The 14,243-nt window shown below is 45.6% G+C and overlaps 1 protein-coding gene across 4 annotated transcripts in view; it reads left to right on the plus strand.

Moving 5' to 3' along the window:
• Positions 1-6,879: 6,879 nt before the first annotated feature.
• Nhsl1 (NHS-like 1) overlaps positions 6,880-14,243 on the plus strand; it is a 216,228-nt gene continuing 208,864 nt past the window's right edge. Inside the window, exon 1 of one of the 4 annotated variants that reach the window (XM_030245007.1) lies at positions 6,880-7,549. Coding sequence is in view for 2 of the 4 variants with exons in the window: in XM_006512686.4 (XP_006512749.1) it covers positions 8,200-8,491 (292 nt within the window). In the remaining 2 variants the exon portion in view is untranslated. Of the gene's footprint in view, positions 7,550-7,714; positions 8,492-14,243 lie in introns of those variants that run through there. The other 3 variants (XM_030245006.1, XM_006512686.4, XM_006512688.4) reach the window with 3 other exon arrangements.

Raw genomic sequence — 14,243 nt, forward strand, 5'->3', positions numbered from 1 at the left:
TGGTCTACAAAGTGAGTTCAGGGACAGCCAGAGCTATACAGAGAAACCTTGTCTCGAAAAAACCAAAAAAGAATTGATCCATTGTTTGTTCTAGGTAGTATGACCAGGTACTCCCAGTGAAGGCCCGGAAGTACTCAGAAAAGTGCACACTCCAGCAGTGCACACCTAAGCAGGTGTGATTTGATTGTAGCAGTTACATCCCAGTCTTGCGCGCGCTGGACTCGACCAGCAAGAACGACACTGCAACAGGATCCTTCTGCACACGTTTATTGGGAGAGCTTGATTGTAGAGACAAAGAGACCCCGAGTCCAGAACTGGTGCTGCTTATATAGGCCTAGGAGAGGCGTGTCTCACACCTGGATTGGTTATGCACTAAGCCTCATTTGCATGTTCCTCATCTGATTGGCTACTCTCTCTGTACCTCACAGAGCCTCATTATCATACCTCATTTGCATGTCTCACATCTGATTGGTTATACTCCCAAAGCCTCATTATCATGCCCGGGCCAGGCAGTGTCTTTGCAAAAAACTTTACTGCATATGTATACATTGGTTGTTTGTCCAAACTTATGCGTGGTGGCCAGCAGTAGTCAGTGCCACTCTGCAATGGCACATGTGGCTTCCCACATCTCCCCCTTTTTGTTTTAATAAAATGAGGCTGAACTAGGCCTGTGCAATTATGTCCATCCGCCGTGGCTCCTGTTTTAGGTCGTTCCTCTAATGTCACAGCCTTACCCGTCATAGGGTAACCCTATCGCCACCGGGCCCCGTGTCTTAGGTTGGACTGTGCACGAGGAAAGTTGCCCGTCTCTGGATACCGCAGTGCTGTGTGACAGTAACTGCTAAATGACCTAGGGTGAACTCTGCAAAAGAGGCCAGCCAAAAAATGAGTTAGTGGGGAAATCATGATCACCCTATCGCTTGCAACGAGGAAACCTCAGTGATGTGCAAGGGCTCACAATGATCGTTGAGTCTCTCTCATCTCAGTGCCGTGGAGTGCAAGAGCAGAGAACTCAGATGCTGACTAATTCTTGAGCATAGATAACCAAATTTCAGGGGAGGAGCCATTTTCAATAGCTAAAAGTGCCTGAGTTATAATCACCTTGTCACGTTTTTGTTGGGTTCTGAATTTGCATACCAACCAGAGCATGAACACCAGTCCACAGCATATGGCAGCACCAAACAAAATCACTCCCGCCCATTCCTTAAAGTAAGAAAAAGCAGAGGTAAGCCAAGAGGTAAAGTCTCCGAGGGTCATTGGTTCCACTCTGGTCCCATTAAGGTTCAGGATCTGTATCTGCAGCCTCGTCTGCAACCTTTCCAGCTCCTGCGACCAGTTCCCCTTCAGGTAATTTGATAGGTCTGTACTTTTAATAAAAGAATTATTAATATACCTATTGGGAGTAATGCACACATGCGATGTGGATGCCACACAACTCATTTGTATGACATCCATCATCTGTTCCATATTATGTTGTAAAATATCCACTCTCTGATTCACTAACATTAACCCTGAGGTGATATGAGAATCCACCCTTTGCAGGGTAAGCAATGCCTCAGACATTTTTTCTGCTATCTGACTTATAGTGTCAGCAGTATTAATTTGATCTGCCCAATTAGAGATAATCTTTTTCTTAAAAAATATACAGGGTGTAAAAGGTTTATCTACATTATGCACAAAGCATAATGTATAATTTAAATGAAAACTAGTACTCTTATACACCCGTGGCTCTTGAGGAGTTTGTCGTGCACAAGGCACATCCAAAAAACATTCCTTTGCAAAAAACAAAGGCTAGGTAGAAGAATTGGAATGTACCGGTAAAGGCACTGGCCATGATTTTACTATGGCCCATAAAGGTATACTTATCCCGGTCTCAATCATCAGGAGCAGGAGGAACATCTTGGGGTTCATCTTGCTCTTTCACGGTCCTTGTCAGTCGCGTCGGGACCCAAAGTGCATTTTCTTCACCCTGTGGAAAAACACAAATAGCTCCCCGGGATCTGATTAAGATAGGATCCGGGCCATACCATTTATTATCAAGGACATTTTTCCATTTGACTATTTCATTGGGCGATTGAGGCCATTGTCCGTGCCTTTCAACTGGTGATCTTCCAGCATCATCCAATTTTAAAAAATTAAGAGTAAATATTGTAAGGGATAGAGCCATCTTTGGCGTCATAGTCTCTATTCCCCCTTTCTGTTTTTGCAAATATTGTTTCAGAGTGCGATGGGCTCTCTCAATGATGCCTTGGCCCTGTAGATTATAGGGCAATCCAGTAATATGTTTCACTTGCATTTGTTTGCAGTCTCTAATGCTAGTACCGCATTAACTACATAAACAGAATCAGAGATAATATTTATGGGCATAGGAAATCTTTTAAAAACTTCTAAAACCACCAAACATTCTACCAATTGAGGGGCTCCTGGTGTAAATTGCAACCTTACAGCCTTTTCATTGATTACTAACTTCCAATTCCTGTTTTGGATCCATCTGTATAAATATCAATGGCTCCCTTTATAGGGGTATTAGCCGTTACCTTTGGAAATATTACTGGATGTAATAACATAAAATGCAATAATGGATGTTTAGGATAATGATTATCAATTAAACCAGAATAACTGCATCTAAGAATGGCCCATTCATCTATAGTCGCACACAATATTTGCATTGGTGCGGCAGTATATGGAATAATTATGCTATCAGGCATTTTTCCAAAGTGAGTAATTGAAATTTTTATACCTTTGTGGGCCATATTTGCTACCATGGTGGGATAATGCTCTATAGTCTTATTAGGGGATATATGAGGCTGTATCCATACTAAAGGACCATCTTGCCATAACACAGTAGTTGGCAAATTTATGGTTAATATGCATAGGTACAAAGGTTCTTGCTCATTTATACGATTTAACTGTGCTTTTTGGATAGCTGTTTCCACCTTCCTAAGAACATCAGAAGCCTCAGGTGTTAATTGTCTCAATGAGGTAATATATGATTCTCCTTCTAAAATTTGAAATAAAGGTTTTAATTCTGAAGTAGGGATCCTTAAATAAGGTCTAATCCAATTTATATCTCCTAATAATTTTTGAAAATCATTTAATGTCTTTAGATGATCTTTTCTTATACTAATCTTTTGTGGGGTGACACATTGTAAAGTAATAGTGGCTCCTAGAAAATGACTAACATTAGACTGCTGTACCTTTTCTGGTGCAATAATCAAACCATTATTTTTTAAAGTTTCATTAAGCAAGCCATAAGCTTGCTGTATACTTTCCTCTTCTGGTCCACCTGATAACACTGTGTCTCCTTTCTTTTTCCTTTTTCTTTTTAAGCCCTTCTCCTCTTCTGACATACTTTCTTGTTGCTCTGTAAGGATTTTCTGACCTGTCTTGACTGCCTCTACACACAGTTTCAAACAGTAACAGAGTCCATATATCAGAACAAACAAGACCAAAACTATCAGACCTACCCACAAAGGGTCAATGGGAGAAAAAAGCATAACTCATGAACCTTAACTTGTCCCAAAGCGGGGAACCTTATCGTCTCAATCCTTTCTTTCCTTCTCTTCTCTCTTTCCCTTTTCTCTTTCCTTTTTTTTCCTTTCCTTTCCCTTTTCCTTTCCTTTACCATTGCCTTTTCTTTATCACTGATTCCTTTTATTTTTTCCTCCCTTTTCTTTTTCTTAAAAAACATATCCCCCTTTAACCTGGGGATCAATTTGGGAGACTTACCAGTACCACCGTTCCTCAGCTGAAGAGTTCTGAATCCATGCAGTCGGATCCTTCTCAGCAGTCTGTTTTGCAGGAACACTTCATTATCACCGTTCCCCAGCTGAAGAGTTCTGAATCCATGCCGGATCCTTCTCAGCAGTCTGTTTTATGGGAACCTTTATTAACCGCTCCTTCCCTGTGATGCAGTTCTGAATCCTCCCTGTAGCAGGGGGTCTTCGTTCGTGCCTGAAGATGTTTCTTGTCCCGGGTTTTCGGCACCACTTCTTGCGTGCGCCGGACTCGACCAGCAAGAATGACACTGCAACAGGATCCTTCTGCACACATTTATTGGGAGAGCTTGATTGTAGAGACAAAGAGACCCCGAGTCCAGAACTGGTGCTGCTTATATAGGCCTAGGAGAGGCGTGTCTCACACCTGGATTGGTTATGCACTAAGCCTCATTTGCATGTTCCTCATCTGATTGGCTACTCTCTCTCTCTGTACCTCACAGAGCCTCATTATCATACCTCATTTGCATGTCTCACATCTGATTGGTTATACTCCCAAAGCCTCATTATCATGAGCCAGGCAGTGTCTTTGCAATAAACTTTTCTGCATATGTATACATTGGTTGTTTGTCCAAACTTATGCGTGGTGGCCAGCAGTAGTCAGTACCACTCTGCAATGGCACATGTGGCTTCCCACATCCCAGGCCAACCCAGCCTCCCCTGCTCTCCACTATTTTCCCAACCCTATAGTGTGGCTGCCAGCTGGCTGGGGAGTGGAAATACAGCCCCTGTAATTCTGCTCACACAGGGCTCCTGCTGGGAACTGGGAAAGCAAGTCTTTCACTCCCTCAGCATCTTCCAGCTCCCTCCTTTCCTTCCCTCCTTAAGCAGGACTTCCCCATGTAGGCTGGCCTTGAACTCAGTGACACCTCACCTTCCTGAGTGCTGGAATTTCATTACCACACTTTGGAATTCAATTTTTGGATAAAATTACTTCACTGGTTGAGAAGTTGAATTTAAATTCTATACATTTAAATGTTCTCCCTCATTGTCTCTTTAAAATGTGTTTAAAGGCCACGCAGTGGTGGCACATGTCTTTAATACTAGCATTTGGGAGGCAGAGACAGGTGGATCTCTGAGTTTGATGCAAGCATGGTCTACAAAGTGAGTTCCAGGACAGCTAGGGCTACACAGAGAAACCCTGTCTCAACATGCATACACGCACACACAGGCACACCAAAACAAAACCAACAACAAAAATCTGTTTAAGCGGAACATTGTGGGTTCACATCTGTAATCTTGGTGCTTAGGATTTAAGGCAGAAGGATTTCTGTGAGTTCAAGGCCAGCTTGCACTACAACATGGCAAGAGACCCTGTCTCAAAAAAACAAAACAAACAAGCAAACATGCTGGAGACATAAGATTGTCCTCTGATTTCCACACTTACACAGTGGCACACCCAGGCCTAAGTAATTCACTAAAAGAATTAAAATACCAATGTGGCATTCAGGCCCTGAGTTCACATTCAATCATTGATAAAAGGTGTGGGAGCTAGGTTCTAGTTCAGTGTTAGAAAATTTGCTTAGCATGATGGATGCCCTGGGTTTGATACTTAGCATGAAAAAAAAGAGTTGAGCTTGCTCCAGCTTTATTACAAAAGATATCACAAAAATATCTTTGCCCTCCTATTAATTTATGTGGGAGCACAGTTGGACTGTATTTTCAAATCATGGTACAAGACAACATGTTTAATTAAACTAAATAACAATGATTAATTTAGTTTCAGTGGAATTTAGAAAGTAAATGTTATATATAAGGGATTTGAAAAAAATAAAGATCTGTTACAACATAGTGACGATAGTCTTCCAATTTTCCAATTAAGAGAAGTGAGGCTAGAGATTTGGGTCATCGATAGAGCTCTGAAAAGCTCTGGGTTCAGTCCTAAGTACCACAGAGACAAAAGACAAAAAACAAAACAAAACAAAACAACAACAAAACCAACCAACCAAAACAAACAAAAAAATCAGAGCAAAACCCTAAACAGTCTTTCTCCAACCCCCCCCCCCCCCCCAGATAAACAAGTGGCCAATAAGCAAATGAAAAGATATCACTAGCTCTCAGGGAAATGCAAATCAAGACACAGCTGAAAGAATGGCTGTACTAATAAGAGATAATTACAAGTGTTAGTGAAGAGGTGGAACCTACCCTGGTAGTGCTGGTGGGAATGCAAAATGGTGCCACCGTCTGGAAACACAGCCGATAATTTCCCTAAGGCTAGACAGAGTTCCTATATGACCCTGAATTCTATTCCCAGGTTTGTATACCTGACAATGCATGCCCACACCAAAGCCTGGATATAACAGTCAATAAGCAGAAACCAAAGGCGTGAGATGTCTAGAATAAGCCAGTCTGTAAAAACCACAGAACTAAGTTGCATGTGACTAGTATGGGGTTGGTGTATAAAGAAAGCTGTGAGAAGTGACTAAACGTTTCAAATAGACGGTGGTATGGCGTTTGCTTGACCTTCAAAATACTAGAAAGCATGGACTAGTTCACTATAAGCAGGGATATCATGCTGGATAGATTTTTCATATTGTTTTGGAGCAGTCTCTCTGTACAGCTCAGTGGCCACTGGCCTGGAGGAATTCCTGATGCTTTTGTCTGATTACAGGTGTGTGCCACTGGTAGGTTGGCTTACATGGAAGTTTCAAGTGCTACTCATGGTCTCATGACGTCAGGGAGGAACCTATGGCTACATCACCCTTTCACTTCAGGACATTTCTTGAGGAAACAAACACTTTATACTGTTTATATGGTGCTTGATAAACGACAAGGTTTAAAAACAGCACTTGTTTCCTTTGCTTACCACCCTGCAAGGTGGTCCTACTAGGTGATCTGAGATCATTAATGTCATCTATTGTAAAACACCACCATCAACAGGACAAGCTGATGTAAAACAGGGGAAGACGGAAAAAGTTTGTCTACTAAGTTTTTTGTTTTTGTTTTGTTTTGTTTTGTTTTGTTTTTTTAAGACAGGGTTTTCTTTGTAGCTCTGGCTGTCTTGGAACTCATTCTATAGACCAGACTGGCTCGACCTTAGCCTCTCTCTGCTTCCTGAGAGCTGGCATTAAAGCCTGAGTCTCACTCCTTCCCACCTCATGAGTTTACTAGTTTCGTGCTTGCTTTGTTCCTGTCCGGCAGAGAGGCGAGCTAGCACCACTTTGGAGACTGATCCTAAGGTCAGAAAGCGGTACTGAAATGTGGGTCAACTTCACTATAGAAACCAAAGACGATGCTTTCTGAGCAAACACAGCAACGCGGCCAATGGGATTTTTAGCTTCGGGATATTGGACTCAGTCTCCTTAAATTCTTCTTAGCAGAAGGTTTGAGTTAGCTGGGTGTCTCGTGACTATGATCTTAAGGGCGTTTAGTTAAAACATTTTCCAGGCCCCGGATTTGGGGTTCTAGGTTCTGGTAACCTAACTCAACGGTTGAGGGATGGATGAAACAGGCAACTGTCTCTGAACTGTTCGCACCTGAGGAGCAGGAAAGCACTAAGGAGACACTAAGAAAAACTCTTGAAGCACTATGGTCACTATGGTTTTCGGAGGGTTTTTTGTTTGTTTGTTTGTTTGTTTTTGTTCCTCTGGACTCCCAGTTGACTACAGAACTCTTGGTCAGCGGGTGACTTATTGAGGTCTTCCACGAGGTCCACAAAAGCGTCCCAGAAGTCTTGAGAGCTTTGCAGGAGAGAGACCAGGGGGGCTCAGACGAGCCGCCCAGCGTTTCCAGGGAGGCAGGACGGAGCCTCAGCCGCCACCGCAGCAGCGCAGGTGAGCTGCCGAGTTCTTGGTTGGCCCCGCAGTCCGGCGCCTCTGCGACGCCCGCGCAGCGCCCCACTCGGGCCTGGGGTGCGGGCGGCGACTGGGCCCCGGCGCCCGGGGGCTCGGCTGGGGGCGTGGGCGGCGACCCGGAGCTCCGGGACTGCGCGGCCGCCCCAGCAGGGTGCGCTGGGGCGCCGGGCGGCCAACGGCCTGGGCGCAGGGCGCGGCGGGCGCGGGAGCCGCAGGTGGTTCCCAGCCGGCCTTTCTCCTCCCCCTTCCCTTTCTCCGGCCGCCCTCCCTCGCGCCCGTGGCGGCGGCACTTCCCCCGCTTCCTCCTCCCTCTCCAATCCAGAGGGAGGGAAGGAGCCGAGGCGCTTTCCTGCCTGCAAACTTCAGCGGGGCCCGCCGCGGCCGCCCGGGAGCTGCTCCGGGAACTTTCTCGGCCGCGCTGCTCCAGAGCCCCGGAGGAGGCAAGCAGCCGCGCGGCACCGGGTTAGGGTCTCCGCGCGGTCCCTGCGCCTCCTCGCCGCCCGGCCTCGTCCCCGCGGCAGCTGCCCCGGGACCCTCCTTTGTGTTGGATGCGGACCCGCGCCCATCGTCCCCGGGGCCCGGCGTGAACTCCGTGATCGCCGGTCCGCCGGCACCCCGCGTGCCCAGCCATGCCCTTCCACCAACGAAGCGTAGAGCCCGCACGGCTGCGCCGGCCCGACGAGGCGGCACTGGCTCGGGCTGGGGACCCGCCGCTCTTCCGCTCGCTGGAGCAGGTCAGCTCGCACACCCTGGTCTGCCTGCTCGCCCAGCTGGCCGACCTGTCGCGCTGCGCTGGGGACATTTTCGGGGAGCTCGAGGGCCAGGCGGCTGCGCTGGGTCACCGCACCGCCGAGTTGCACCGTCGCCTGGACGCCCTGCACGCCGCCGCCGCGCGTCTGGACCACCGGCGAGTGAAAATCCGTGAGTGGCTGGTGGCCCCGGGGAGGGCACCGCGGCACAGAGGCGCTCGGCCAGCTGCTGCCTCCCGCCCCCTGGCGGCCCAGGCTCAGCTTTCTGACCTCCTCGGGAGCCCACGGGTGTCGGTGGCTCGGGTGGGGAGGCAGTCCAGGTAGCAATATACGTGTGATGAGCCCCGATTCTGGCCTCCAAAAAACTGACTTGGAGTGGGCGCAGAGTGTGGCTTTTGGGAGTGCCATTCCTCTGCTCTGTCAGTGGGAAACTGACGAGCAGCAACAGCTATGGCACAAGTGATGGTGTCCTGTCGAAGTCATTACTATTGCTATGTGCTAAAACACACAGCTTTTAAGCGGTGGACACCTCACACTTGAGGATCAGTTTGTGGACAATCTCTGGGGACCAAGCGAGGATTGCAGCAGCTTGTCACAGCTGCGCAACACCCCACCCCCCGCGCCCCCCGCAGGTATTGTACCTGTGGCATTACCTTCCAAAGAAAGCACACAAACTTGAGGTTTTTACTTTTAGCCTTGAATTTTGTTTCCTTTTCCAGAGTGGCCACTGGTTCTTTGTTATTCAGAGGACCTTGACCTTGAGCTGGGACTCTGTCTTTGGCCCTCTTCAACCCCCCAGATTAAGTCTATGTCTTGACATTGTAATCTCCAAGTGCCCATCTCTTTTCAGCAGCTTTAACTGGCTCTGATGAATGAAGGGACTGGAATTTCCTGCTGGCCTAAACTAAGAAACTTTCAGTGTGATGCCTGGGTGGTTTCTCCCTTTCCAGTAGGTGAACTTGTTCATGCTACTTAGTGCAAAGAGTAAATTGGGGATGGCTGATGGATTGCCGGGTGGGAGGGGAGATACTGGTATAACAGCCCACGCCTAGGTTTCAGCAGCTCTGCATGAAAAATGGCCCGACTTAGAATCACTTCATACGTGTGTAATCCGGAGTAGCTTGTTTTCCAGCTTGAAAACCCAAGTCACGTTTAACCATCTCGAAGCTTAGGAGTTCGAATTTTCACAAATTTGAATCTACTACTTACATATGCCGCTGTAATGTGTTTCCTAAGTTGTGCATTTCTGGTTATGCTAAAACACACAGCTTTTAAGTGGTGGACAGCTTTCAACCCAGGAGAGTGGGAGGGGATGAGAAGGGGCGTGGAGTCAAAATGACCTAATAATTTGTACGGAACATAATCAGAATCTATTTAGTTCATGTGAACGATGACCTCATGCATAGGATGTGCTGTCCTAGGGGACCTTCACTGTAAACCTGGCAGTCCTGTTTGTTTCTGTGCCTTTTTGTGTTGGGTGTGTGCACCTGGGTGAGTGAGACTGTCATCCCTGACGTGCAGTGTGGTGAGGCCGCTCTAACTACTGGGTGAAGAACTCTAAGGGAAGTAAACAAAACAAAACAAAGAGAACACATTCTAGTTACATGGAATGGAGTGTTGCCCCATTCTGTAATTGCAGAACAAGGCCAATTACAATTTTAAGATAACCTGTAGAAAAATAAACAATATTCCTTGATGTTAAAACTCTTTCCTTGCTGGCTGGAGAGATGGCTCAGAGGTTAAGGACACTAGCTGCTCTCTTCTAGAGGGCCCTGGTTCAATTCCCAGCATCACCATTGCAGATCATGGCTCCCTGTAAGTCCAGTTGCTAGGGGATCCAACACCCCATACAGACATACACACAGGCAAAACACCAGCACATAAAGTAAAAATAAACTGAGGAAAGAGACCGCTTATTTTGCTAGTTTTGCTTTGCATTTGAATATATTTCCTCCTCTACCTCCTCCTTTTAGATGGAGACTCATATAGTCATGACTGGTCTTGAACTTGCTATATAGCTAAGGTGGGCCTTGAACTCCATATCATCTTGCCTCCAACTTCCAAGTGCTGCTACATGCAAATGACATCACCTCCTGCTCACTTTCCTTTCTTTGAATATGTGTATTCCAATAAACAATACTGCCCAGCAGCTCCCTGAATTCTCTCTAAAGTTGTTTTTGAAGCGACTGAAATAATTCTCTTCAAAGTTTTCACAGGCATGTCATTTCAAGTGGCTTTAATTTTATACCAGTAATCCTGGTTCATCATTTTCATATAATCATGAAAGCTTTTATCAAAAGTAATTATGCCTAGATCATAGGTGTGCATACAGAGAAAAAGATGAGTTATTAAACACATTATTAGGTTTGGTCCCATTTTTGCACGCAACTCTTTTTGTGTGCTAAGAGCCTATATATTCATATAATAAAAACCCTATATATTTATCCTATTTAGCATCTGCAGGATTCTTTTAAAGCAATGCCTTGTCTACCATAGTGGCTCATATCCACAGTCCCAGCATGTGGAAGGTGCCTAGCCTTGAACTCACAGTGCTAGGACTGAAGGTACCACTGTGCCTGACGTGTTGATCTTTTATAAGCAGGTCTTCAAAGTTACATCCTTCATTCATGAACCTTCGTATTGAGAATTGACTGTAAATTGACTAATTTCATGAACTCATAACCAGAGGAGTAGTCAAAGCCAAAAGACTTGAAGTGATTTGTCTAGGCTGAGGGCTGGCGCACAGACCTTTGATTGCCTCCCTTGCTGTCCATTGCTTATGTGTGTAGCTTCACTGTAGGAGTGTTTAGAGATAGGGATCGAAGTGTAGACACATGCTGGGAACTGTCAGAGGGCTGCCTGAGAACCTTAATTTCATCTCTCTGGTAAGATATACCTGTTAATGAGTCTCCAGCAGCACATGCACGAGAGGGGGCCAGGATCCAGTTCTTATTTCACTCATGACTGCCCATAACCACCACATGTAAGGTTGCACCACACGTACCGGTGGTAACCTGAAAAACAACACTTAGTCCTGTGGGCCAGTCCTACTGGTTTCAAGGATCACGAGGAATATTTCTTCAGGCTTGCCATCTTCCAAATATCATAGGTGGGGGGAGTCCTACAAAACCTGTCTTAAGTTAGCAAAAACACGTCCCTGTTTATCCATGTCTTGTGAGGACTCTGAGGCTATACCTGATGATCCCATGTTGTGGAAAGTGGTCCAGGATGGACTTTGTGATGGTTATTCTTGGTTGTCACTTTGACTACATCTGGAATTAACTTAAACTCAAGCTTCTGGGTACACCTGTGAAAGGTTTTTTTTGGTGGGAAGATCCACCTTTAATCTGGGCCACACTGTCTCGCGGCAGCCTATATAAAGGATGTGGAAGAAGGAAGCTCGTACTCTTGCCTGCTTGCGCTCACTCTTGCTGGCATGGCACGTTTCTTCACTGGCATTAAAGCCTACTTCTTTGGGATTCCAGTGTATACTGAAGACCAGCAGAGACATCTAGTCTCATGGACTGAACAACTACTGGATTCCTGGATTTTCTGTTGCTACACAGCTATTGTTGGAATAGCTGGAACACAGACTACAGGCCTCTCTAATAAATCATATATATGTGTGTGTATATATATATATATGTATATATATATATGTAGTCATGTATACACATATATGAAACACACACACGCATCCAGTAGTTGTTCAGTCCACAAGGCTGGATGTCTCAGCGGGTATCATATATATATGTATCTCTGTGTGTGTGTATGTATGTATGTATGTATGTACATCGATTCTGTCACTTGTTTCTCTAAGAGCCCTGACTAAGTGTACTGATCTTAAGTGTACTGCATTTACAGCGACTGAATGTGACTCTTTGACACATGCTTTCCTCAGCCAGACTGCAAGCTACTTGAGGTTAGGGATGGCAGCACATCTGTTATTATAGAGCTCAGTACAGTGACTGGATATTATCACATGTATACTATAACATTGTGTGTGTGTGTGTGTGTGTGTGTGTGTGTGTGTGTGTGTGCGCATGCGCATATACACTCTCGGATGTGCACACACCATGACACATGGAAGTCAGAGGAAACTTACTGAAGTGTTTTCTCCTTCCCCCTTGTGGGATCCAGGGGTCAACTCAAGCTGTCAGGGTTGGTGGCAAGTGCCTTTATCCACTGAATCATCTCACCGGACCTGTTTCTGTGCAAGTAGAACTTGATTAATTTTGCTGCTGACTAAATAAGGCTACATTGAAAATTGTGACAAGGGGCAGAAGTGTGAATAGCTGTGTCTGGGCTCTGTTAACAAGCAAGAGCCTTCGCTCTGCAGAGACGGGCAGATTCTCACTGGCATGGCTATGTTTGGTTTTTAAGGTCTGTGGGCGTGCTCCCTCACCCTCAGTACTTGGGATCTGACTAGGGCATATTAGGAAATGCTCTAATTTTAAATCTGAAGGTTGTCTATGGCCTTGACTCACATTATGGCCCAGGCAGCCTTTGAACTCAGTATTTTGCTTCTACCTCCAAGTAGCTAGAACTATAGACCCGTGGCTTGGCCTTACAGCTAATTTTATTGAGACACAATTCCTAGATCCAGCCATTCTCAGTGTAGGGGCCAGTGACTTCTAGTGTATTCAGACATGAGAAACATGACCACAGCCTATTTGCATGGCCCCCCACATCCCGGGAGTCAGTCTCCCTTTCTTCTTGACCTTCCTACCTCCAGGTCACTGGGAGTCTCCTTTCTGCCTCTGTGGATTTAACTGTTCTGAACATTCCAGACAAGTGGACTCATGCCGGCTGTGGGCTTTGTACTTCCTTTACCAAGCAAATGTTTCCCAGGCTCAGCATTCGCTGCTTTCCATGACTAACACTCACAAGCTCCTGTGAAGTGGGACTGTGGATTAAAAACCCATTGTTCAGATTTGTTTATCATTTCTGTTACTGATGTTTTGCCCGCATGTATGTCTGTGTGAGGGTGTCAGATCCCTTGGAACTGGAGTTACAGACAGTTGTGAGCTACCATGTGGGTCCTGGGAATTGAACTAGGGTCCTCTGGAAGAACAACCAGTACTCTTAACCTCTGAGCCACCCTTCCCCCTTTCTATTTTATTCCAAAACCAATAAAATAGAAAGGCTAGACTGCATTTTTAAGCCCAATTTATAGATCAAGAAATGAAAGTTCTAGGGCTAGTAAAAGGTGTTAGTAAGACAAGGTCTTGTGATTTCTGCTCTAAACTCTTTTTTTTTCCTAAAAGATTTATTTATTTATTTTATGTATATGAATATTACTGTAGCTGGCTTCAGACCACCGGAAGAGGGTATTGGATCCCATAACAAATGATTGTGGGCCACCATGTGGTTGCTAGGAATTGAACTTAGGACCTCTGGAAGAACAGTCAGTGCTCTTAACCTCTGAGCCATCTCTCCAAGTCCTACTCTAAATTCTTTTCAGTTTGTTTTAAAAGCACTTACTGGGACTTATTGGGACTGAGCATGTAGCTCAGTGGTAGGTTGCTTGCCCATCATGAGTGAAGAGAGACCTGGGTTTAGTCCCTTGCACTGCACGAAACTGAATGTAGTATCTCGTGTCTGAAATCCAGTCCTTGGGGACAGAGGAGAGAACAGCAGGACATGAAAGTCATTCTAGGCCACATGGTGAGTTTGAGGCTAGCCTGGGCTACCTGAGACCCCCGTCTTGACAACAATAGAGAACTTCCTGAGTAAATATGAAATCCTGCTGCCAACAGAGCATAGGAAAAGGCAATTTAAAATAATAGTTGTAGAAAGAATGCCCACCCCTTTAGATTCTAGAAGCATTGAGAGGGTTTGCTGTGCCGTCTAACCACAGGGCACCTTTTATACTATGGCATTTTTGTTGCAGTAAATCTCCCATCCCAAATATGCCCGGGCAA

Source organism: Mus musculus, chromosome 10 (assembly GCF_000001635.26).
Source record: "Mus musculus strain C57BL/6J chromosome 10, GRCm38.p6 C57BL/6J".
Classification (NCBI taxonomy): Eukaryota; Metazoa; Chordata; class Mammalia; order Rodentia; family Muridae; genus Mus; species Mus musculus.